The 25171-nt window shown below is 45.9% G+C and overlaps 1 protein-coding gene across 1 annotated transcript in view; it reads left to right on the top strand.

Annotated features, from left to right (window-relative positions):
- Window positions 1-580: 580 nt before the first annotated feature.
- KCNK17 (potassium two pore domain channel subfamily K member 17) overlaps window positions 581-25171 on the top strand; it is a 59266-nt gene continuing 34675 nt past the window's right edge. The window contains exon 1 of the mRNA XM_040351836.1: window positions 581-900. Coding sequence (XP_040207770.1) covers window positions 649-900 — 252 coding nt within the window. The 5' untranslated portion in view covers window positions 581-648. The remainder of the gene's footprint in view (window positions 901-25171) is intronic.

The following is a 25171-nucleotide window of genomic DNA, read 5'->3' on the forward strand; positions in this document are numbered from 1 at the left end:
CTGGGCTCTACTGCTGTCACTGACCCATTGCTGGGCTCTACTGCTGTCACTGACCCATTGCTGGGCTCTACTGCTGTCACTGACCCATTGCTGGGCTCGACTGCTGTCACTGATCCATTGCTGGGCTCTACTGCTGTCACTGACCCATTGCTGGGCTCTACTGCTGTCACTGACCCATTGCTGGGCTCTACTGCTGTCACTGACCCATTGCTGGGCTCTCTCACTGTCACTGACCCATTGCTGGGCTCTACTGTTGTAGCTGACCCATTGCTGGGCTCTACTGCTGTCACTGACCTATTGCTGTCACTGACCCATTGCTGGGCTCTGCTGCTGTCACTGACCCATTGCTGGGCTCTATTGCTGTCACTGACCCATTGCTGGGCTCTACTGCTGTCACTGACCCATTGCTGGGCTCTGCTGCTGTCACTGACCTATTGCTGGGCTCTACTGCTGTCACTGACCTATTGCTGGGCTCTGCTGCTGTCACTGACCGATTGCTGGGCTCTACTGCTGTCACTGACCGATTGCTGGGCTCTCTCACTGTCACTGACCCATTGCTGGGCTCTACTGCTGTCACTGACCCATTGCTGGCCTCTACTGCTGTCAGTCACTGACTATGCCTGGACTTTGCGATTGTCACTGACCACCATGGCTGGACCTTGCTGCTGCCAGAATCCCGGATCCCCACCCTACTGCTGCAAGCCCGAGCGTTTCCGAGTCCCCATCACCCTCATCCTGCTCATCCTTTACTTCTGCTACCTGCTGCTGGGGGCCACGGTCTTCTGGGCCCTGGAGAGCGAGGCCGAGCATGACCTGGCCCTCAACTTCCAGCAGGAGAAGTGGGAGCTGCTGAGGAACCACACCTGTATGGACAACAAGACCCTGGAGATGTTCATTTCGGTGAGAGATAACGCACGCCATACGTAAGAGTTCTATGGGCGGGGCCAGCGTCCCGCCACTTGTTGTTTTTATATCTAAATATATTGATATAATTATAATATACAGTAAAACCTTGGTTTGAGAGTAACTTGGTTTGAGAGCGTTTTGCAAGACAAGCAAAATGTTTTAATAAATTTTGCCTTGATATACAAGCGATGTCTTGATATAAGAGTAGCGTCAACTGAGTATGAAAACAAGAAAGGCGCCTCTAAGTGTAGCAATATGGTTACATTAAATGAAGGGACAACATTTAGCAACTTATTGCTACACTTAGAGGCGCCTCTCTTCTCTTTATTACTCTGTAAAAAATAAATGCTTTGATATACAAGTGCTTTGGATTACAAGCATAGGCGTGCGCACAGGGTGTGCCAGGACACACCCTAATCACCCCATATGACGAATATTCCCCCTTTTTAGACCCCTGATATTTTGACAAAGCCCCCTAACGGGTCTTATAAAAAAATATATAAATAAAAAATGATTTTTATATATATATATATATATATATATATATATATATATATATATATACACACACACACACACACACACACACACACACACACACACACACACACACAGTGGGGATGGAAAGTTTGGGCACCCCAGGTAAAAATTTGTATTAATGTGCATAACGAAGCCAAGGAAAGATGGAAAAATCTCCAAAAGGCATCAAATTACAGATTAGACATTCTTATAATATGTCACAAAAAAGTTACATTTTATTTCCATCATTTACACTTTCAAACTGACAGAAAACAAAAAAATGGCGTCTGCAGAAGTCTTGGCACCCTGCAGAGTTAATATCTTGTACCGCCCCCTTTGGCAAGTATCACAGCTTGTAAACGCATTTTGTAGCCAGCCAAGAGTCTTTCCATTCTTGTTTGAGGGATCTTTGCCCATTCTTCCTTACAAAAGTCTTCCAGTTCTTTGAGATCTCTGGGCTGTCTGTCACGCACTGCTCTTTTAAGGTCTATCCATAGATTTTCAATTATGTTGAGGTCAGGAGATTGTGAAGGCCATGGCAAAACCTTCAGTTCACGCCTCTTGATGTAACCCCCCGTGGATTTTGAGGTGTGTTTAGGATCATTATCCATTTGTAGAAGCCATCCTCTCTCTAACTTCAGCTTTTTCACAGATGGCATCAAGTTACCATCCAAAATTTGCTGAAATTTTATTGAATCAATTTTTCCTTCTACTGGTGAAATGTTCCCTGTGCCACTGGCTGCAATACAACCCCAAAGCATGATTGATCCACCCCCATGCTTCACAGTTGGACAGAGGTTCTTTTCATTAAATTCTGTGCCCTTTCTTCTCCAAACGTACCTTTGCTCATTCCGGCCAAAAAGTTCTATTTTAACCTCATCGGTCCACAGAACTTGTTTCCAAAATGCATCAGGCTTGTCTATATGTTCATTTGCAAAGTTCAAACGCTGATTTTTGTGGTGAGGACGTAGAAGAGGTTTTCTTCTGATGACTCTTCCATGAAGACCATATTTGTACAAGTATCTCTTTATAGTGGAATAGTGTACCACAACTCCAGTGTCTGCCAGATCTTTCTGGAGGGACCGTGCCGTCACACGTGGGTTTTGAATTGCTTTTCTCACAATCCTGCGAGCTGTTCTGTCTGATATTTTTCTTGGTCTTCCAGATCTTGCTTTAACTTCCACTGTTCCTGATGACTGCCATTTCTTAATTACATTCCGAACAGAGGATATTGACATCTGAAAACGCTTTGCTATCTTCTTATAGCTTCTCCAGCTTTGTGAGCGACAACTATTTTCACTTTCAGTTTTCTAGACAACTGCTTAGAAGAACCCATGGTGCTGATTGTTGGGGGAGGGTCAGATGAGTCTGGGCATTTAAAACCTTTGGAATTGACATCACCTGGTCTTCCCAGACGATGATTGAGAACAATCCATGACACTGGCAGCTCTCAGGCCTCGTACACACGGCCGAGGAACTCGACGTGCCAAACACATCGAGTTCCTCGGCCAGTTCAGCCCTGAAGCCGCTGAGGAGCTCGGCGGGACGAGAGCTCCCATAGAACAACGAGGAAATAGAGAACATGTTCTCTATTTCCTCGTCGAGCTCCTCGTCGGCTTCCTCGGCCGAAAGTGTACACACGACCAGTTTCCTCGGCAGAATTCAGCCAGAAACTCGGTCGGAAGCTGAATTCTGCCGAGGAAACTGGTCGTGTGTACGGGGCCTCAGCTTTGCAAAGGGGGCAGTGCATGATAGAAATTCTGCAGGGTGCCCAAACTTTTGCAGACGCCATTTTTTTGTTTTCTGTCATTTTGAAAGTGTAAATGATGGAAATAAAATGTAACTTTTTTTGACATATTATAAGAATGTCTAATCTGTAATTTGATGCCTTTTGGAGATTTTTCCATCTTTCCTTGGCTTCGTTATGCACATTAATACAAATTTTTACCTGGGGTGCCCAAACTTTCCATCCCCACTATCTATCTATCTATCTATCTATCTATCTATCTATCTATCTATCTATCTATCTATCTATCTATCTATCTATCTATCTAATTTTTTTTTATAATTTTTTTTAATATATATATACAGTGGGGAAAGTTTGGGCACCCCAGGTATATATATATATATATATATAAAATATATATATATATATATATATATATATATATATATATATATATATATATATATATATATATATATATATTAAAAAAGATAAACAAAAAATTATAAAAAGATTTTATATATATATATATATATATATATATATATATATATATATATATATATATATATATATATATATATATATATATATATATAGATAGATAGATAGATAGATAGATAGATAGATAGATATAGATAGATAGATAGATAGATAGATAGATAGATAGATATAGATAGATATAGATATATATAGATATAGAGAGAGAGAGAGAGATATGAGATATATGAGATATATATATATATATATATAAATATATTTTATAATTTTTTATTTATAATTTTTGTTTATTTTATAATTTTTTATTTATATACATACATTATATATATATATATATATATATATATATATATATATATATATTTATATACATACATTATATATATATATATATATATATATATATATATATATATATATATATATATATATATATATATATATATATATATATATATAAATGATAAACAAAAATTATAATAAAAAAAATAATAAAAAATTTAAGAATAAAAATTAAATCTACTTGCACTGTCCACTGCCATACTGACACTGTTAGTATATATACACATACACACACACACATATATGTGTTTGAGCTTTGGGGTGCACACACCTATGATTACAAGCATGTTTCTGGAAATAATTATTCTCGCAAGCCAAGGTTTTACTGTAATTGATATGGTGGGGGGAGGTGGTATCCAGCAGTGTTAATTTAGTCGACTAAAAACAACTAAAACATTTTAGTTGACTAAATGAATACTATTTTAGTCGACTAAAATATGACTAAAAACAATTGAGATGACTAAAATACGACTAAAACTAAAATGGAATTTTAGTCAAAAGACCAAGACTAAAACTAAACTGAAATTTGAATTCAAAATCAAACAGTGGTCTGCAGTGCATGTTCATAATACCTCCATACTAGAGCTGCACGATTCTGGCTAAAATGAGAATCGCGATTATTTTTTTTTGCTTTGAAGATGGATCACGAATTCTCATGGCGTAACATCATCTTTCACATTAAACAAAAAAATTGGGCTAACTTTACTGTTTTTTTTTTTATTATTATTTTTCATTGAAGTGTTTTTTTTTTTCCCCAAAAAATTACGTTTGAAAGACAATCACCATTTTATTCCCTAGTGTCATTGCTAAAAAAAAAATATATATATATATAATGTTTTGGGGGTTCCAAGTAATTTTCTAGCAAAAAGTTCAGATTTTAACCACTTCAGCCTCGGACCATTTTGCTGGCCAAAGACCGGGGGCCACTTTTTGCGATTTGGGCACTGCGTTGCTTTAACTGACAATTGCGCGGTCGTGCACCGTTGCGCCCAAACAAAATTGACATCCTTTTTCAGCCCCCCACAAATAGAGCTTTCTTTTGGTGGTATTCGATCACCTCTGTGGTTTTTACTTTTTGCGCTATAAACAAAAATAGAGCGACAATTTAACCACTTCCCGACGGCTGTACGACTATATACGGCCGCAGGGTGGTTCTACTTCTCTGGGACGCCGTCTTTTTACGGCCGCCCCTTTCCTCGTTCCCCACGCGCGCTCCCGAGCGCGCAGCGGGGAACTTCTGTGCTGGCCGTGTCCCTTGGACACAGCCAATCACAGATCACCGTGAACGGCCAATCGGAGTGGCCATTTGTTAGGCGATCTGTGCGGCCAATGAGAGATGATCTCATATGTAAACATATGAGATCATTTCTCATTGCCAAATCTCACAATGACAGCGTCCTGTCAGGGAGAGAGGAGACCGATCTGTGTCTCTTGTACATAGGAACACAGATCGGTCACCTCCCCCCCCCCAGTCACCCCCCTCCTCCCCCCACAGTTAGAACACTATATAGGAAATACATTTAACCCCTTCCTCACCCCCTAGTGTTAACCCCTTCAATGCCAGTCACATTTATACAGTAATTAGTGCATATTTAATGTGAATGGTGCCAAAAATGTGTCAAAAGTGTCCGATGTGTCCGCCATAATGTCGCAATCCCAATTTTTTTTTTACCAAAAATATGTAGAAGAATACGTATCGGCCTAGACTGAGGGGAAAAAAAATGTTTTTTTAAAAAAATTGGGCTATTTATTATAGCAACAAGTAAAAAATATTGTATTTTTTTTTTTAATTGTCGTTCTTTTTTGTTTATAGCGCAAAAAATAAAAACCGCAGAGGTGATCAAATACCACCAAAAGAAAGCTCTATTTGTGGGGAAAAAGGGACGTCAATTTTGTTTGGGAGCTACGTCGCACGACCGCGCAATTGTCAGTTAAAGCGACGCAGTGCCGGAAGCTGAAATTTCACCTGGGCAGGAGGGGGGTATATGTGCCCAGTAAGCAAGTGGTTAAAAAAAGTGTATTATTTCCCCAAAAAAGTGCGCTTGTAAGACCGCTGCGCAAATACAGTGTGACATAAAGTATTGCAACGACCGTCATTTTATTCTCTAGGGTGTTAGAATAAAAAATATGTAAAGCGCTGCGCAAACTGTTGGCGCTATATAAATCCTGTATAATAATAATAATAATAATAATAATAATAATATATAATGTTTGGGGGTTTCTAACTTCTAAGTAAAGGGAAGGAGATGGAAACAGGCAGGGAAGCTGGTTGTCTTGTTATACCAACGGCCACCACAAGAGGGCGCCAAATTCCAGAAGGAACCATATGACTGCAGAAGGCTGCATGCGATCGCGAGGGGGGGGGGTGGGGGTGGTCACGGAGACAGGGTACCCCAGCTGTGACGCCCCAGACGCCAGGTCGCTAATTCTAGTCTAGATTAGCTGGGAGGAGAAGGCGCAACTGTGACAAAGACCCCCCCCCCCCCAAACACACCTTGCTAGCACAAATCCCCCCCAAAATGCCCCCTCCTAGCACAAATCATCTTCCCTCCATCCCCCTACCACAAACCCCCAAATCACCCTTCCTGGAAAATTCCCCCTCCTATAACAAATCTTACGCCCATCACCCACCAAATTTCCCCTCCCAGAGAAAATCCCCACCAAATTTTCGCTCCTAGAACAAATATTCCCCCCCCCACCCAAATATTCCTCTCTGTCTGCACAAAATCTCCCTCCCCAAATTTCCTCTCCTAGCACAAGTATCCCTCCCAATTTAATCCCCCTTCTAGAACAAATCTCCCCCCAAAGCCCCCTAACACCCCCAAACACACTCTACTAGCACAAATCCCCCCCCCCCATCACCCCTTTTAGCACAAATCATCTTCCCTCCATCCCCCTACCACAAACCCCCAAATCACCCTTCCTAGCACATTCCCCCTCCTAGAACAAATCTTACCCCCCCCCCAATTATTCCTCCCTGTCTGCACAAAATCTCCCTCCCAAATTTCCTCTCCTAGCACATGTACCCCCCCCCCCCAAGCCCCCTTTCTAACACCCCCAGACAAACCCCCCCCCCCCCAATGCCCCCCCCTAGTACAAATCATCTCCCCTCCACCCCCCCCCCCCCACCACAAACCCCCCAAATCACCCTTCCTAGCACATTCCCCTCCTAGAACAAATCTTATCCCCGCCACCCCCCAAATTCCCCCTCCCAGAGCAAATCCCCCACCAAATTTGCGCTCCTAGAACAAATCTTACCCCCCCCCCCATTATTCCTTCCTGTCTGCACAAAATCTCCCCCCATCCAAATCCCCCCCCCCAATATAATTCCCTCTAGAACAAACCCCCCCCCCCCCCCAATTATTCCTCCCTGTCTGCACAAAATCCCCCCCCCCCCAATATAATCCCCTCTAGAACAAATCCCCCCCAAAGCCCCCTTTCTAACACCCCCAAAATCGTTCCAAAATAGTTGGGGACGGCGATCATACTTTGTCATCCTACCCAGTGAGTATCTACCTTGTGTGCGCATCAAACCTGCAAGATAGACGACATACCTTGATGCCTTGGTAGGTCATTGGCTTACCAGGTTGTGGAGCCAGGACGGGCATGACAGCCCTGAACCCTCAAACAGCTGGTCCGCAATGGCAGCTCATGACAAAATGTGAATACTTTTTCAAGGCACTGTAGCTCATAATGCATCAGAAGGGGTCATTTCCATCTCCTTGTGACTAATTGTGTTGGCTGTTTTTTTTTTTTTTTACCTTCATAGGTTCATTTTAAATGCCTGGTCACATGATGGCTATATAGTCATGTGATCAGTACAGCAAAATGCCACTGCAGCATTGTCAATACATTTCAATCAGAGATAATGAGGGATGAAAGGAGCCGGACATCCAAAAAGTCATAATAAGGAAATGAGATGAATACAAAAGTAGCAATATTGTGTGCGCACCAATCAAACGTCAAGTGAAACGCCAGACAACACAATTAGTCACAAGGAGATGGAAATGACCCCTTCTGATGCATTATGAGCTACGGTGTCTTTAAAAAGTATTCCTTCCCCCTTCCCCACATTTTCTCATGTTACAACCAGTGGCGGCTGGTGCTCAAAATTTTTGGGGGGCGCAAACGAAAAGAAAAAAATTGCAGCCTTACTGTGCCCATCAAATGCAGTCACTGTGCCATCAATTGTCACCACTGTGCCATCAATTGTCACCACTGTGCCATGCCATCAAACGCAGTCACTATGCCATCAATTCGCACTACTGTGCCATGCCATCAAACACAGCCACTGTGCCATGCCATCAAACGCAGTCACTGTGCCATGCCATCAAACGCAGCCACTGTGCCATGCCATCAAACGCAGTCACTGTGCCATGCCATCAAACGCAGCCACTGTGCCATCAATTGTCACCACTGTGCCATCAAATGCAGTCACTGTGCCATGCCATGAAACGCAGCCACTGTGCCATCAATTGTCACCACTGTGCCATGCCATCAAACACAGCCACTGTGCCATCAATTGTCACCACTGTGCCATGCCATCAAACGCAGCCACTGTGCCATCAAATGTCACCACTGTGCCATGCCATCAAACGCAGTCACTATGCCATCAATTCGCACTACTGAGCCATGCCATCAAATGCAGTCACTGTGCCATGCCATCAAACGCAGCCACTGTGCCATGCCATCAAATGCAGCCACTGTGCCATCAATTGTCACCACTGTGCCATCAATTGTCACCACTGTGCCATGTCATCAAACGCAGTAACTATGACATCAATTCGCACTACTGTGCCATGCCATCAAACACAGCCACTGTGCCATGCCATCAAACGCAGTCACTGGGCCATGCCATCAAACGCAGCCACTGTGCCATCAAATGCAGTCACTGTGCCATCAAATGCAGTCACTGTGCCATGCCATGAAACGCAGCCACTGTGCCATCAATTGTCACCACTGTGCCATGCCATCAAACACAGCCACTGTGCCATCAATTGTCACCACTGTGCCATGCCATCAAACGCAGCCACTGTGCCATCAAATGTCACCACTGTGCCATGCCATCAAACGCAGTCACTATGCCATCAATTCGCACTACTGTGCCATGCCATCAAATGCAGTCACTGTGCCATGCCATCAAACGCAGCCACTGTGCCATGCCATCAAACGCAGCCACTGTGCCATGCCATCAAACACAGCCACTGTCCTATCAATTGTCACCACTGTGCCATGCCATCAAACGCAGCCACTGTGCCCCTCAATTGTTTCCACTGTGCCAATTGTCACCACTGTGCCCTTTAATTGTCGCCACTGTGCCCATTGTTGCCACTGTGCATGTCACTGTGCCCTTTAATTGTTGCACCTGTGCCCATTGTCACCATTGTGCCCTTTGTCACCATTGTGCCCTTTGTCGCCACTGTGCCCTTTGTCACCACTGTACCCATTGTCGCCTCTGTGCCCTGTAAAATACCCCCCCGCCCGGGACTTACCTTTCTCCTTCCACATCCCTTGATGTCTTCTCCCGCCCTCGATGACGCTTCAGCCAATCAGGTTACCGATAACCAGAATCGGTGAGCCTGATTGGCTGAGACGCCGTCAGTCTTATCCAAGGAACGCACCCCCCGTACATCCCGAGGATAAGCATGGCTGGCTGGCTCTGATAGGGACTTCCGCACAGCCAACCAGCTGCAATTATTCAGGTGGTCGGCGCTCAAGGTCCGGCCATCTGAATAGTTGCGGCAGCGGCCGGCAACAATAACATAGATTCATGCAATGCATGAATCTACGTTATTCAGTGGCGGTGCGAGAGCCAGAGGGGGCGGCGCTCCATGGCCCTCTATAGACGCACCGCCACTTGTTACAACCAAAACAGTAAATGTATTTTATTGGGATTTTATGAGATGGACCAACACAAAGTGTCACAAAATTGTGAAGTGGAAGGAACATGATAAATGGTTTTCAAAATGTTATACAAATAAATCTGTGAAAAGTGTGGGGGGGAGGGGCATTTGTATGGCGCCCCCCGGAGTCAATACTTTGTAGAACCCCCTTTCTCTACAAGTCTTTTTGGGGGTGTCTCTACCAGCTTTGCCCATCTAGAGAGGGACATTTCTGCCCATTCTTCTTTGCAAAGTAGCTCAAGTTCTGTCAGATTGGATGGAGAGCGTCTGTGATCAGCAATTTTCAAGTCTTGCCACAGATTCTCAATGGGATTTAGGTCTAGACTGTGACTGGGCCATTGTAACACATGAATAGGCTTTGATCTAAACCATTCCATTGTAGCTCTGGCTGTACTTTAGGGTCGTTGTTCTGCTGTAAGGTGAGCCTCCGCCCCGGTCTCAAGTCTTTTGCAGACTCTAAAGCCCTGTACACACGGCCGGGAATTCCATCAAGAAAAAAAATGTTGGTTTTTCTGATGGGATTCCTGGCAAGCTTGTCTTGCCAAGCCCTGTGTACAGACGGCCATTCAAAAGAACCGCCGTTCTTTTGAATGGCAAGAAGGCAGTGACGTCATCGACTACGATAAGCCGATGTCTCGTCACATTCGATGCCGCCGCTGCCATCTTACTACACCCCACACTAGGCTTTGTATGGTACCGCGCATGCGTCGGGAAAACAGAGAGCAGGGTTGACGGGAAAACTGCTAGGGAGCGTACACACGGCTGGGATTCCCGGCCAAATGCTCTCCTGGCAGTTTTCCTGCCGGGAAAACCGGTCGCGTGTACGGAGCTTAACAGTTTTTCTTCTAAGATTGTCCTGTATTTGTCTTCATCCATCTTCCCATCAACTCTGACCAGCTTCCCTGTCCCTGCTGAAGAAAAGCATCCCCACCACATGATGCTGCCACCACCATGTTTCACAGTGGGGATGGTGTGTTCAGGGTGATGTGCAGTGTTAGTTTTCCCCACACATAGCATTTTGCTTTTAGGCCAAAACGTAGAATTTTGGTGTCATCTGACCGGAGCACCTTCTTCCACATGTTTGCTGTGTCCCCTCCCCCACATGGCTTCTCACAAACTGCAAACAGGACTTCTTATGTCTTTCTTTCTCCAATGTCTTTCTTCTTGTCACTCTTCCATAAAGGGCAGATTTGTGGAGAGACCACTAATAGTTGTCCCGTGGACAGATTCTCCCACCTGAGCTGTGGATCTCTGCAGCTCCTCCAGAGTTACCATGGGCCTCTTGGCTGCTTCTCTGATGAATGCTCTCCTTGCCCGGCCCGGTCAGTTTAGGTGGGCGGCCATGTCTTGGTAGGTTTGCAGTTGTGCCATACTCTTTCCATTTTCCGATGATGGATTGAACAGAAGCTCCGTGAGATCTTCAAAGCTTGGGAGATTTTTCTTTATAACCGAACCAGTGCTTTCCAAAAATGGCCCTGGAGAGTACCAGCACCTCTCCGTGCGCCCAGTACGTGGGTTTACAGTACCGGAACGCAGCCGGTGGGCTTGTCGAGTTGCGGGCCGGTAATGTGTGTCAGACAGGCAGCGCAGTCACAATAGAAACTGTATGCCGCCCCGCTGGAGCCGACTCACTGCTGCCGAGTGCGCTCCTGGCTCCCTTTCCTCTGTCCTGTCACTCCTGTCCTGTGCGTTTCCTCGACCCCCCCCCATGGAGGAGAGTTGGTTCATTCCCCGGCGTGCGCCGCGTGACGTCATGCCGGAGGCGAGGTGAGAGGTGAGAGGAGGACTCGTGCAGGGAGCTGTGTCAGCGGCAAGGAAAGAAGCCCAAGTCACGAGGAGCCTCAGCTCAGCCTGCGTCTACAGTTCCTAGTGCTGCTACTGTCTGGATCCTGGACTCAGGACTGCAACAGAAGAAAGTAAGAAAATAATTGACTGTATTGGAGGGAGGGGGGGGTTGGACTGAGGTGACCATCAGTTTTTTAATAAAAAAATGGCAGAAAAAAATATTTTTGAGTTATTTTGAGCTTGCCTTCTCTAACTAAAAAAAACCCCCATTAATTGCAGCCTCACTGTGCCACCAAACGCAGCCACTGTGCCCATCAAACGCAGCCACTGTGCCCATCAAACGCAGCCACTGTGCCATCAATTGTCGCCACTCTGCCCATCACACGCAGCCACTGTGCCACCAAACGCAGCCACTGTGCCATCAATTGTCGCCACTGTGCCATCACATGCAGCCACTGTGCCAACTCACACTGCCACTGTGCCATCAATTGTCGCCACTGTGCCATTACATGCAGCCACTGTGCCCATCAAACGCAGCCACTGTGCCATCACACGCAGCCACTGTGCCATCACACGCAGCCACTGTGCCATCACACGCAGCCACTGTGCCACCACACGCAGCCACTGTGCCACCATCAATTGTCGCCACTGTGCCCATCTAATGCAGCCACTGTGCCCATCAAATGCAGCCACTGTGCCCATCACACGCAGCCAAGGGTATTTTCATGTTCAGTATTGGGGGGGGGGGGGGGAGCACCGGCGCCTAATAGAGTACCGGCACCTCTTTTGGCCCACTTAAAGCACTGAACCGAACCCTGCTTTATACTTCTCCACAACTTTATTCCTGACCTGTCTGGTGTGTTCCTCGCCTTCATGAGGCTGTTTGTTCACAAAGGTTCTCTAACAAACCTCTGAGGGCTTCACAGAACAGCTGTATTTATACTGAGATTAAATTACACATTTACTAATTAGGTGACTTCTGAAGGCAATTGGTTCCAGTAGATTATAGTTAGAGGGGAATAAAGGGGGCTGAATACAAATGCCACAATTTTCAGATATTTTTTTTTTTTTTTTTTGGCCAATGGGAAGGAGAGGGCTCCGCTCCCGAGTATAGCAGCATGAGGAGGGGGAGGGAATTCCGCAGGTGCTCTCTCCAGAGACTCCGCCGCTCTCCCCACTGCTGACAGGAGGAGGGGGGATAGGCAAGAAATAAAGCCCTCTTCTGACAGCGGCGGCTTGAGGGGGGAGGGGCAGCACAGTTTCTTCTCCTGAGCTTCGGTGCCCTCCTCTGCCGATCGCTCAGTCACTCAGGTAGGCTCAGGAGAGGTGGTGACAGCCAAGCTTGCAGGCGGAACCAAAGATGCCGGCGCACGCTGGACTGCCTGTGCCCGCTCAGCCGATTTCCTTGTCCCACTACTAGTGCTATTTGTCCAGCTCTAATGGGGCCCCAGGTGAACGTGGGGGCTCCCGGGCTGTGCTCTGGGGTGCCCGCTCAGTAAGACAGCCTTGTGTGGTGCTTCCGTTCCAGCACTGAATGTACTGTATGTGTTGGCAAGGGGTGCTGAGGTATGCTGGAGAATCTATTGATGCTGACTACTGGGGGATCTATTGTTGCTGGGGGGAGGTTTTATGTTGCTGGCAGAATCTAATGTTGAGGGAGCAGTGCCGCCATCAGGGGGGGGGGGGGGTACAGGCAGTACATCTGGCCTGGAGGTCCCCAGGGGCCCGGATGGCAACCCCCCTTTTTTTAATTTTTGTTTTATAAAAAAGTATATATATATATATTTTTTTTATAAGGGCCCAGAGGTCCCCAGGGCCCCGGATGGCAACCCCCCCTTTTTTTATAATATATATATATATATATATATATATATATATATATATATATATTTTTTTTATTAAAGGACCCAGAGGTACCCAGGGCCCCGGATGGCAACCCCCCTTTTTAAAAAAAAAAATGTATAACATCATTTTGTTTTACATTTTTTTATATATATTTTTTCTTGTTTTTATTAAAGGGCCCAGAGGTCCCCAGGGGCCCGGAGGACAACCCCCCCTTTTTAAAAAATGTTATAATTTTTTTTTTACATTTTTATTTTTTATATATATTTTTTTGTTTTATTAACGGGCCCCAGAGGTCCCCAGGGCCCCAGATGGCAAAAAAAAATAAAAAAAAATGTATAACATCATTTTTTTTTATATATATATATATTTTTTCTTGTTTTTATGAAAGGGCCCAGAGGTCCCCAGGGGCCCGGAGGGCAACCGCCCCTTTTTTAAATGTTTTATAACATTTTTTTTTACATTTTTCTTTTTTATATATATTTTTTTGTTTTATTAAAGGGCCCCAGAGGTCCCCAGGGCCCCGGATGGCAACCCCCCCTTTTTTTTTTATAATTCTTTTTTTTGTAAGGGGCCCAGAGGTCCCCAGGGCAACCCCCCACCCCCGCTTCTCAATTCACGGCCCTCCCCCCGCTTCTCTATTTGAGCTGTGAAAGGGGCCCCATAATTCCTGATGGCGGCCCTGTGATGGAGTCTATTTGACTGTTGGAGAGTCTACTGTTGCTGACAGGGGGCTATTGTTGTTGGGTGGATCTATTGTTGCTGATGTGGGGTCTTTTTTTCCTGGTTGGGGGGGGGAGTGGATATTGCTGCTGGGTAGGACCTAATGTTACTAAGGAGATCTGTTATTGCTGGGGGGGGGGTGGTCTATTGTTTCTTTGGTGGTATATTGTTGGCTTTAAGGGATCTATTTTAAAGCTGTATCTAAAGTTAGCCATACATGGTTCCGTTTTTTTTGCTTGGCCAGCGAACTAAACAAAAAAAAAAAACTGGACCGATTCCCCCATCCAGACATTCGAGGCGGATGGGGGAATCCTCCCATATTGCGCTATTGTTATCAGAATACACATATTTATTATAGCAAAAATGTAAAAATATTTTTGTTTATAGCGCAAAAAATAAAAACCGCAGAGGTGATCAAATACCACCAAATGAAAGCTCTATGTGTGGGAAAAAAAGGACGCCAATTTTGTTTGGGAGCCACGTCGCACGACCACGCAATTGTCAGTTAAAGCGACGCAGTGCCGAATCGCAAAAAGGGGCCAGGTCCTCAACCTGCATAATGGTCCGGGTCTTAAGTGGTTAAGGGATGACTCTGGGAAGATTCAAGCAGTTCAGGGGGGGGGGGGTTCCAGGGGTGACCAGGGATAGAAGGGGGGTACCTGCACCTATTTTCTGAGAAAAAAAAATCCCCAGACGTTGGATAGGCTGACCTGTAATGACGAGACGTCTCGCAAAACTCGCATGATAAATACCTGTAGATTTCCTTTACTGAATCTTGTCTTTGTTCTTCTAGATTCTCTATTCCGGTATTATTTATCACTCTTTTTTTTTCAGCTGATCGTCGCTGAACAATCGCGACGGTAAAAATAGCAATTTTCCAGAGCAGTATTTATTTTTAGTGTTTGATCCCTTCATCTTCTTTAGTTGTCTTATCACCAGTGTCAACAAAACGCACAGAGAATTAATCCAATGTTTGTACTATGAGCCATATTGTACTGCGCTAGAAGAAAGAGAAACCAGAGAAGTATCGTCTAGTGACACGCTATATACGCTATATACGCCTATCCACTGACTCCTGGACAAACACAACTCACAGGAACAACTTCGTTTAGTATGAAGACGCAATGAAAGTCTAAAAAGTATAGAAACTCAAAGCAGCAGATGAGAAAGTGAACGGAAATTTGGTTGGTTGTTAATTGTGTTTTTCTCATTGGGTAAGATCACTGACCATGTGGTCCTCCTCATGTTTCATTCACGGGTACCGCTAGTGGTATCTCTCACTGTCTCCAGGAATGGGGCCTGACAAGGTTTTGCTTATTGGGTAAACCCAATGATCATGAGGCACCCCCCGTTTTATTCCTGGGTACCACTACTGGTATCTCTCTCACTCTCCAAGGATGGGGCCTTACAAAGTTTTGGTTAAGACCATGAGGTCCTCCTCCTGTTTCATTGTCGGGTCCTGTTAGTGGTATCTCTCACTCTCCAGGAATGGGGCCTTACAAGGTTTTACTTATTGGGTAAGCTCAATGACCATGAGGTCCTCCCCTCCGTTTTATTCCCAGGTACCGCTAGTGGTATATACCCCACTCTCCAATAATGGGGCCTAAAAAGGTTTTGCTTATGACCATGAGGTCCTTTTCCTGTTTAACTGTTGGGTACTATTAGTGGAATCTCTCTCACTCTCCAGGAATGGGGCTTTACAAAGTTTTGCTTATTGGGTAAACCCAATGATCATGAGGTCCCCCCCCCCCCCCGTTTTATTCCCGGGTAGCACTAGTGGTATCTCTCTCACTCTCCAAGGATGGGGCCTTACAAAGTTTTGCTTATGACCATGAGGTCCTCTTCCTGTTTAACTGTCGGGTACTATTAGTGGTATCTCTCTCACTCTCCAGGAATGAGGCCCTACAAGGTTTTGCTTATTGGGTAAGCCCAATGATCATGAGGCCCCCCCCCATTTTATTCCCAGGTATCGCTTGTGGTATCTTCCTCACTATCCAATAATGGGGCCTAAAAAGGTTTTGCTTATGACCATGAGGTCCTCATCCTGTTTAACTGTTAGGTACTATTAGTGGGGGCCTAACAAGGTTTTGCTTATTGGGTAAGCTCAATGATCATGAGGCCCCCCCCCCCCACCGTTTTATTCCCGGGTACCACTAGTGGTATCTCTCTCACTCTCCAAGGATGGGGCCTTACAAAGTTTTGGTTAAGACCATGAGGTCCTCCTCCTGTTTTATTGTCGGGTCCTGTTAGTGGAATCTCTCTCACTCTCCAGGAATGGGGCCTTACAAGGTTTTGCTTATTGGGTAAGCTCAATGACCATGAGGTCCCCCCCCCCATTTTATTCCCGGGTACCACTAGTGGTATCTCTCTCACTCTTCAAGGATGGGGCCTTACAAAGTTTTTCTTATGACCATGAGGTCCTACTCCTGTTTCATTGTCGGGTCCTGTTAGTGGTATCTCTCACTCTCCAGGAATAGGGGCCTTACAAGGTTTTGCTTATTGGGTAAACCCAATGATCATGAGGTCCCCCCCCCCTGTTTTTTTTCCTGGGTACCACTAGTGGTATCTCTCTCACTCTCTAAGAATGGGGCCTTACAAAGTTTTGCTTATGACCATGAGGTTCTCCTCTTGTTTCATTGTCGGGTCCTGTTAGTGGAATCTCTCACACTCTCCAGGAATGGGGCCTTACAAGGTTTTGCTTATTGGGTAAGCTCAATGACCACGAGGTCCTCCCCTCCGTTTTATTCCCAGGTATCGCTAGTGGTATCTCCCTCACTCTCCAATAATGGAGCCTAAAAAGGTTTTGCTTATGACCATGAGGTCCTCTTCCTGTTTAACTGTTGGGTACTATTAGTGATATCTCTCTCACTCTCCAGGAATGGGGCCCTACAAGGTTTTGCTTATTGGGTAAACCCAATGATCATGAGGTCCCCCCCCCCTGTTTTTTCCCCGGGTACCACTAGTGGTATCTCTCTCACTCTCTAAGAATGAGGCCTTACAAAGTTTTGCTTATGACCATGAGGTTCTCCTCCTGGTTCATTGTCGGGTCCTGTTAGTGGTATCTCTCACTCTCCAGGAATGGGACCTTACAAGGTTTTACTTATTGGGTAAGCTCAATGACCATGAGGTCCTCCCCTCCGTTTTATTCCCAGGTATTGCCAGTGGTATCTCTCTTACACTCCAGGAATGGGGCCTGACAAGGTTTTTCTTATTGGGTAAGCTCAATGACCATGAGGCCCCCCCCCATTTTATTCCTAGGTATCGCTAGTGGCAGGGATGGACTGGCCATTGGGACTACAGGGAGTTTCCCGGTGGGCCGATGGCTCAGTGGGCTGGCTTCAGTGACAGCGGACTGCCGCCCCCTCCGCTCCTCTGTCTCTCCCTCCCGCAGCGCTCACCTGGGGGGAACAAAGAAGCAGGAGGAGGACCAGAGGAGCAGGGGGGATGACAGGGGAGCATGGGGGGAGGGGACAGACAGCTGACTCAACAGCTATGGCCTGGGAGTTTCTCACTTCTGCCTAATCTTGTCCCATAAGGGGGGGCAACAAACTGATTCTTTGCCCTGGGTAAAATAATGTCTAGCTTCCCCACTGGTACTGCCTAAAAGAGTACCAGTAGCAGCCGTTCTACTCTAATAAAGTAGAATGGCTAGTGGCTAGTGAAGGGGGAGAGGGGGCTTGGGTGGCCGGGGGAGGGGGGGTGCGGGAGTTGTCCGGCCGCCATGGGAGAGACCTGTCAAAGTGGGCCAGTCTGGATGAAGTCCAGGGCCAAATTTCTGTCCCAGTCCAGCCCTGGCTAATGGTATATCTCTCACTCTCCAGGAATGGGGCGTTACAAGGTTTTGCTGAGTGGGTATGCTCAATGACCATGAGGTCCTCCTGTTATAGGAAGTTCAGCAGATTTCTGAAAAATCTTGTAAAGCCTCGTACACACGTACGGGATTACCGGCGGTAAAAAGTCCGCCGGCAAACCCGAGGGGAAAACCGAGAACCTGCTCGGTATCTTTTTTTTAATCTATTTTTCCCCAACACACGACCGCGTTTCCTGACCGGAAAACTGCCATGAGAGCTTTGGTCGGGAATCATGGCCTTGTGTATGCTCCATCGCAGTGTTTCCCATAGGAAAACAGCCGGGTTAAAAACCATCAGGAATCCCGGCAGGAAAAAAGAGAGCTGGTTCTTTTTTTTCCCAGCAGTTTTCCTGTCGGGAAAACTGCGATGGAGCATACACACGGCCTGTTTTCCTGGTCAAAAGCTCTCATGGCAGTTTATCAGACGGGAAAACCGATCGTGTGTACGAGGCTTAAGGCCCCATTCCTGAAGCGTGAGAGACCCATATTAAAGCGGGGTTCACCCTTAGAGGGCACTTTTCCCCCTTAGATTCCTGCTCGTTTTCTCTAGGGGAATCGGCTATTTGTATTAAAATATGTGCAGTACTTACCCGTTTACGAGATGCATCCTCTCCGTCGCTTCCGGGTATGGGCTTCGGGAATGGGCGTTCCTTCTTGATTGACAGGCTTCCGAGAGGCTTCCGACGGTCGCATCCATCGCGTCACGATTTTCCGAAAGAAGCCGAACGTCGGTGCGCAGGCGCAGTATAGAGCCGCACCGACGTTCGGCTTCTTTCGGCTACGAGTGACGCGATTGATGCGACCGTCGGAAGCCTCTCGGAAGGCTGTCAATCAAGAAGGAACGCCCGCTCCCGAAGACCCATACCCGGAAGCGACGGAAGAAGATGCAGCTCGAAAACGGGTAAGTACTGCTCATATTTTAATACAAATAGCCGATTCCCCTAGACCGAACGAGCAGGAAGCTAAGGGGAGAAAAATTTTTTTTTTACAAATGGGTGAACTCCCGCTTTAAGTTTATAGTTGCGGTCAAGAAAACCTTGGCATGATGTTTTACTTCCGCTACACGCCATACACACTTATCTAGTGACTTCTGGATAAACACAACTCACATGAAGAAGTTAGTTTAGTATGGAGACGCACAGGGGAGGGCTGGGCCGGGGGGCAGGGTGGCAATTGTTTAGTATGGAGACGCAATGAAAGTCTAAAAAGTATGGAAACTCAAAGCAGCAGATCAGAACTGAACTGAACTTTGGTTGGTTGTTAATTGTGTTTTGCTTATTGGGTAAGATCCCTGACCATGAGGTCCTCCTCACGTTTTATTCAAAGGTCCTGTTAGTGGAATCTCTCTCACTCTCCAGGAATGGGGCCTGACAAGGTTTTTCTTATTGGGTAAGCTCAATGACCATGAGAGCCCCCCCCCCCCCGTTTTATTCCTAGGTATCGCTAGTGGTATCTCTCTCACTCTCCAGGAATGGGGGCCTTACAAGGTTTTGCTGAGCGGGTAAGCTTAATGATCATGAGGTCCCCCCCCCCCCCCCGTTTTATTCCTGGTACTGCTAGTGGTATCTCTCTCACTTTCCAAGAATGGGGACTTACAAGGATTTGCTTATGACCATGAGGTCCTCTTCCTGTTTAACTGTTGGGTACTATTAGTGGTATCTCTCCCACTCTCCAGGAATGGGGCCTTACAAGGTTTTGCTGAGTGGGTAAGCTCAATGATCATGAGGTCCTCCTGCTATAGGAAGTTCAGCGGATTTCTAAAAAAAACCTTGTAAGGCCCCATTCCTGAAGAGTGAGAGATACATATTAAGGGCCAGATTCTCAAACGAGATACGACGGCTTATCTCCAGATACGCCGTCGTATCTCTGAGTTGCGCGGTCGTATCTATGCGCCTGATTCTTAGAATCAGTTACGCATAGATTTCCTGTATATCCGACTGGCGTAACTGTGTTACACCGTCGTATCGTAACTGCATATTTACGCTGGCCACTAGGTGGCGCTTCCGTCGAATTCCGCGTTGAGTATGCAAATTAGCTAGAATTCACAAACGTACGCCCGGCCGACGCAGTACATTTCCGCCGTTTACGCTAGGCTTTTCCCGGCGTATAGTTACCCCTGCTATATGGTGGCGTAAGTGCGGCGTACCAATGTTAAGTATGGCCGTCGTTCCCGCGAAGAAATTTGAAAATTGTACGTCGTTTGCGTAACTCGTCCGTGAATGGGGCTGGACGTAATTTACGTTCACGTCAAAACCAATACGTCCTTGCGGCGTATTAGGAGCAATGCACACTGGGAGATTTCCACGGACGGCGCATGCGCCGTTCGTGAAAAACGTCAATCACGTCGGGTCACACAACATTTACATAAAACACGCCCCCCTGTTCCAAATTTGAATTAGGCGGGCTTACGCCAGCTGATTTACGCTACGCCGCCGCAACTTACGGAGCAAGTGCTTTGAGAATACAGCACTTGCCCGTCTAAGTTGCGGAGGCGTAACGTAAATCGGATACGTTACACCGCCGCAAAGATACACGATTCTACGAGAATCTGGCCCTAAGTTTATAGTTGCGGCAAAGAAAACGTTGGCATAATGTTTCATTTTCGCTACACGCTATACACGCTTATCTAGTGACTTCTGGACAACCACAACTCACATGAACAAGTTAGTTTAGTATGGAGGCGCACAGGGGAGGGCTGGGCCGGGGGGCAAGGTGGCAATTGCCTCCCAGGCCACTCTAACTTATGTTCAAAATGGCTTAAATGCGCATTGAAGGCCAAGGATGGGGCCCTATAGGTCAACGAACTGGCTGAACAGAATTTAATATTTTTATTGAGATCGACTTTAAACATTTGAAAGTGAAAAGTTTTTTTTTATATCTCATTTACAAGACAAACATTTTTAGTTTTCCTCGTCCGTCAATGAACTCGGGGTAATGAGTGTAAGGTACGTTTCATATCTCTGTATCTTTTTGCTTGGAAGTGTAATTGTGGAACCCAATTACTTTGATATAAAACCATAAAAAGAAAGTTCCAGCACAACAAAATAAACAGATGAAAAAGAAATTCGGGTGTAGGAGTTAATATTGGAATCAAGATCAATTTCCTGCATAGTCTTATAAGATAAGGAACTGATTACACCGCGAACACAAAGCCACGGCGTGTTTGTTGAGACGATTCTGCCAGGTGGGGTCTGACCGAGGAAGGAGAGGAACATATTTATTCTCTGGGTGTAATTCTGTTATTTCAATGCATGATGAGCCTTAGCTAAACATTTGTATTATTATTAGGGATGAGTTGTTAAAAATTAATCTCACAGGTTATAGCAGCCTTTCTCAACCTCTTTATCTTAGCTTAGAGGAACCCTGTGTAGCTGTACCCCCATGGGGGGCTGCTGAGTGACGTGGCCCACCTGTCATCCTGCCCAGCCCGGCATTCACTTCCAGTCACTCCAAGACTAGTGTTGAGCGGAATACGCCATATTCGATTTCGCGATATATCACGAATATATAGCCGAATATTCGAGAAATATTCGCTAAAATCGAATATTCGTGATAATTTATCCAAATGAAATTTTTGCGAAATTTCGCTATTGCGAATGCGAAAATAATTGCGAAATTTCGACACGTGCGGTAGGAGAACTCTGATTGGCTCATTCTGAAATCGAATATTCGTGATATTTTATCGAAATTTCGCAAATGCGAATGCGAAATTGATTGCGGAATTTCGACAACTGTGGTAGGAGAACTCTGATTGGCTCCGATGCAAAAGAAGGGCGGAGAAAATAATCGCGCAATATTCCTATTGCCGAATATTCGCATTGCGAATATTCGGCAATATAAAATGATCGCAATATAAAATGATCGCTTCAGCTACTCGGCCCAGGGTCTCTAATGGAGATGGAGATCTCTAGGATGTGATCTGTTTTAAAAATAAAATTGAAAAAATGCGAATATTCGGAATAGCGAATATTGGCCGCGAAATTCGAGATATTCGCGAATACTCGAATATGTCATATTCAAGCCGAATATTCGCAATACGAATATTCGTGAGCAACACTATCCAAGACAATGAAAAGCCCATCAGCTTTGTTTTTGTATTTTATTAAGGGATTAAACTAGGATGGGGTAAGGGGTTTATGGGATGCCCAGAAAAGATTCCTGGCTTGGGACAATTTAGATACTCCAGTGGCGGAGGGTGGGGGGTGCCGAGGGGGCCGTGACCCCGGGCGCAACATTTAGGGGGGCGGATTCTTGCCTGGCTTGGGACAATTTAGATACACCAGTGGCGGAGCGTGGGGGGTGCCGAGGGGGCCGTGACCCCGGGCGCAACATTTAGGGGGGCGGCCTATCCGTGATCACGGCGGGGGAGGCCTATCCGTGATCACTGCGGGGCTGGCCTATCTGAAATCATGGCACAGTAGCTACTTTTGATGGGCACAGTGGCTGCGTTTGATGGGCACAGTGGCTGTATTTGATGGGCACAGTGGCTGCGTTTGATGACACAGTGGCTGCGTTTGATGGGCACACTGGTTGCGTTTGATGGGCACTGTGGCTGCGTTTGAAGGGCATAGTGGCTGCGTTTGATGGGCACACTGGCTGCGTTCAATGGGCACACTGGCTGCGTTTGATGGGCACACTGGCTGCGTTTGATGGGCACAGTGGCTGCGTTTGATGGGCACAGTGGCTGCGTTTGATGGGCACAGTGGCTGCATTTGATGACACAGTGGCTACTTTTGATGGGCACAGTGGCTGCGTTTGATGGGCACACTGGCTGCGTTTGATGGGCACAGTGGCTGCGTTTGATGGGCACACTGGCTGCGTTTGATGGGCACACTGGCTGCGTTTGATGGGCACAGTGGCTGCGTTTGGTACAGTGGCTGCATTTGATGGGCAAAGTGAGGCTGCAATTGATGTTTTCTTCAGAATTTTTCAGTTTGTTTGCGCCCCCCCAAAAATTTTGAGCACCAGCCCCCACTGAGCACTGATGGACACTGGCAGCTCTTATGGGCGGCACTGATGAGCAGGTACTAATGGGCACTGAATGTTAGCACTGACTGGCATCACTAATAGGCACTTATTGACATCACTGATGGACACTGACTGGCATCACTGCTGGGCACTATTGGGGCTGTACTGATAATCTGGGCACTGCCGATCAATGCTCTGACTATGTGCAGATCTCCCCTGTAAGGAAATGCTGCTGATCGGCCCTCTTCTCCTCATATGCTGTCAATATGGGGAGGTAAATGCTGATAACTGGCAATTCCTTGTTTACATGTGATCAGCTGTGATTGGACACAGCTAATCACATGGGTAAAGAGCCTTGTCATTGGCTCTTTACCGGGATTGGGGATACACCGTGTCCCAGGGTGAGAGTGGGAGGGCATCATAGATATGACGTCCTCCCAGAACAAAAGAGCCGCTGCCCGCCTGTTATTTGATATAACAGCGGGCAGGAGAACAAAACATCTACATTTGGGGTCCATGGCCTGGAAACTCCCCAGACCTTAATCCCATTTGAGAACTTGTGGTCAATCCTCAAGAGGGGCGGGAACAAAAAAAAATTAAAAGTTGAAGTTGATGGACAATATGCCGGGGGGGGGGGGGGGGGGGGGGGGGAAATTGCAGAGGTCTTGAAAAAGAAGGGTCACCACTGCAAATATGGACTCTTTGCCTAAACTTCATGTCATATAAAAGCTTTTGAAACTTATTAAAATGCTTGTAATTATACTTCAGTATCCCATAGTAACATCCGACACAATGATCTACAAACACTGGAGCAGCAGACTTTGTGAAAAATGTATATTTGTGTCTTTCTCAAAACCTTTGGCTCCTATTGACTTTAATGGGGTCCAAAATTGGCATCCCAACTTGACTAAAGTTCCATATTCCCTTAGCGCCGACCGTACACACATTTCCGGCCTCGGCTTTAAGGCGTTATACCGGGATGATATGCAGCGGCAGGCATCATCCCGGTATAGTTTTTTAGAGCCGGCGATCGGCTTTCCAGGGATAACAACTGATGCGGCTAAAAGCCGATCGGTTGTTATCCCAGAGGAGCGGGTGGTATTTGGTATTTGGTGGTATTTGATCACCTCTGCGGTTTTTATTTTTTTGTTATATATATTTTAGGGCCGAAACAACTAATCGATTAATCGACAACCAATCGATTATGAAAATAGTTGTCAGCTATTTTCATAATCGATTAATTTGGCCAGTTGATTAGTTGGCCTGCATACAGAATGCATTATTTGTTTACATGTCAGGAAATACAGTGCAGCACACATACAGCTCAGTACACCATCCATGCATGTCACTAAGTGCCTGAGAATTTGTGGATGTGAAAGTGTGAGGAGCAATGCATCATGGGACATGTAGTCCTGGGCAGAAGTTTTTTTTTTTTTACCTTGCCTCATCAGCGTACATCAATGAAGGTGAAAAATTACCGGTTTGCAACATTTTATAGAGCGGGAGCTCTATACTATACTTTACAGCTCACTATTGAGGCTCTCTGAAGGCAGGAGGAGCCAGAAGCATCGGCGAGGGACCCCAGAAGTGGAGGATCTGGGCTGCTCTGTGCAAAACCATTACACAGAGCAGGTAAGTATAAAAAGTTTGTTAAAAAAAAATAAAAATCACTTTAAAGACTCTGTGCAGGGAAGATCAGCATCTGAACCCAGGGAAAGTGGAGGTAATAGAAGGCATTACAATTACTGTAGTTGGTTATTTATATTTACCACTGTACTGTATATGAATATTTATGAATAAATTGCCTTTTTTTTTTTTTTTTTACATATTAACTAAATTGTACACCACAATTTTTTTTAAGATTATCCGATTAGTCGATTAATCAAAACAATATTCGGCCAACTAATCGATTATGAAAATAATCGTTAGTTGCAGCCCTAATAAATGTAAGAAACGATAAAAAGAAAAACATTTTTTTTTTTTATAAAATGTTGCAAACCGGTAATTTTTCACCTTCATTGATGTACGCTGATGAGGCTAGACTGATGGGCACCGATGGGCTGCACTGATGGGCAACGATGGGCTGCATTGATGGGCACCGATAAG

This window comes from Rana temporaria, chromosome 4, assembly GCF_905171775.1.
Source record: "Rana temporaria chromosome 4, aRanTem1.1, whole genome shotgun sequence".
In the NCBI taxonomy this organism is placed as follows: Eukaryota; Metazoa; Chordata; class Amphibia; order Anura; family Ranidae; genus Rana; species Rana temporaria.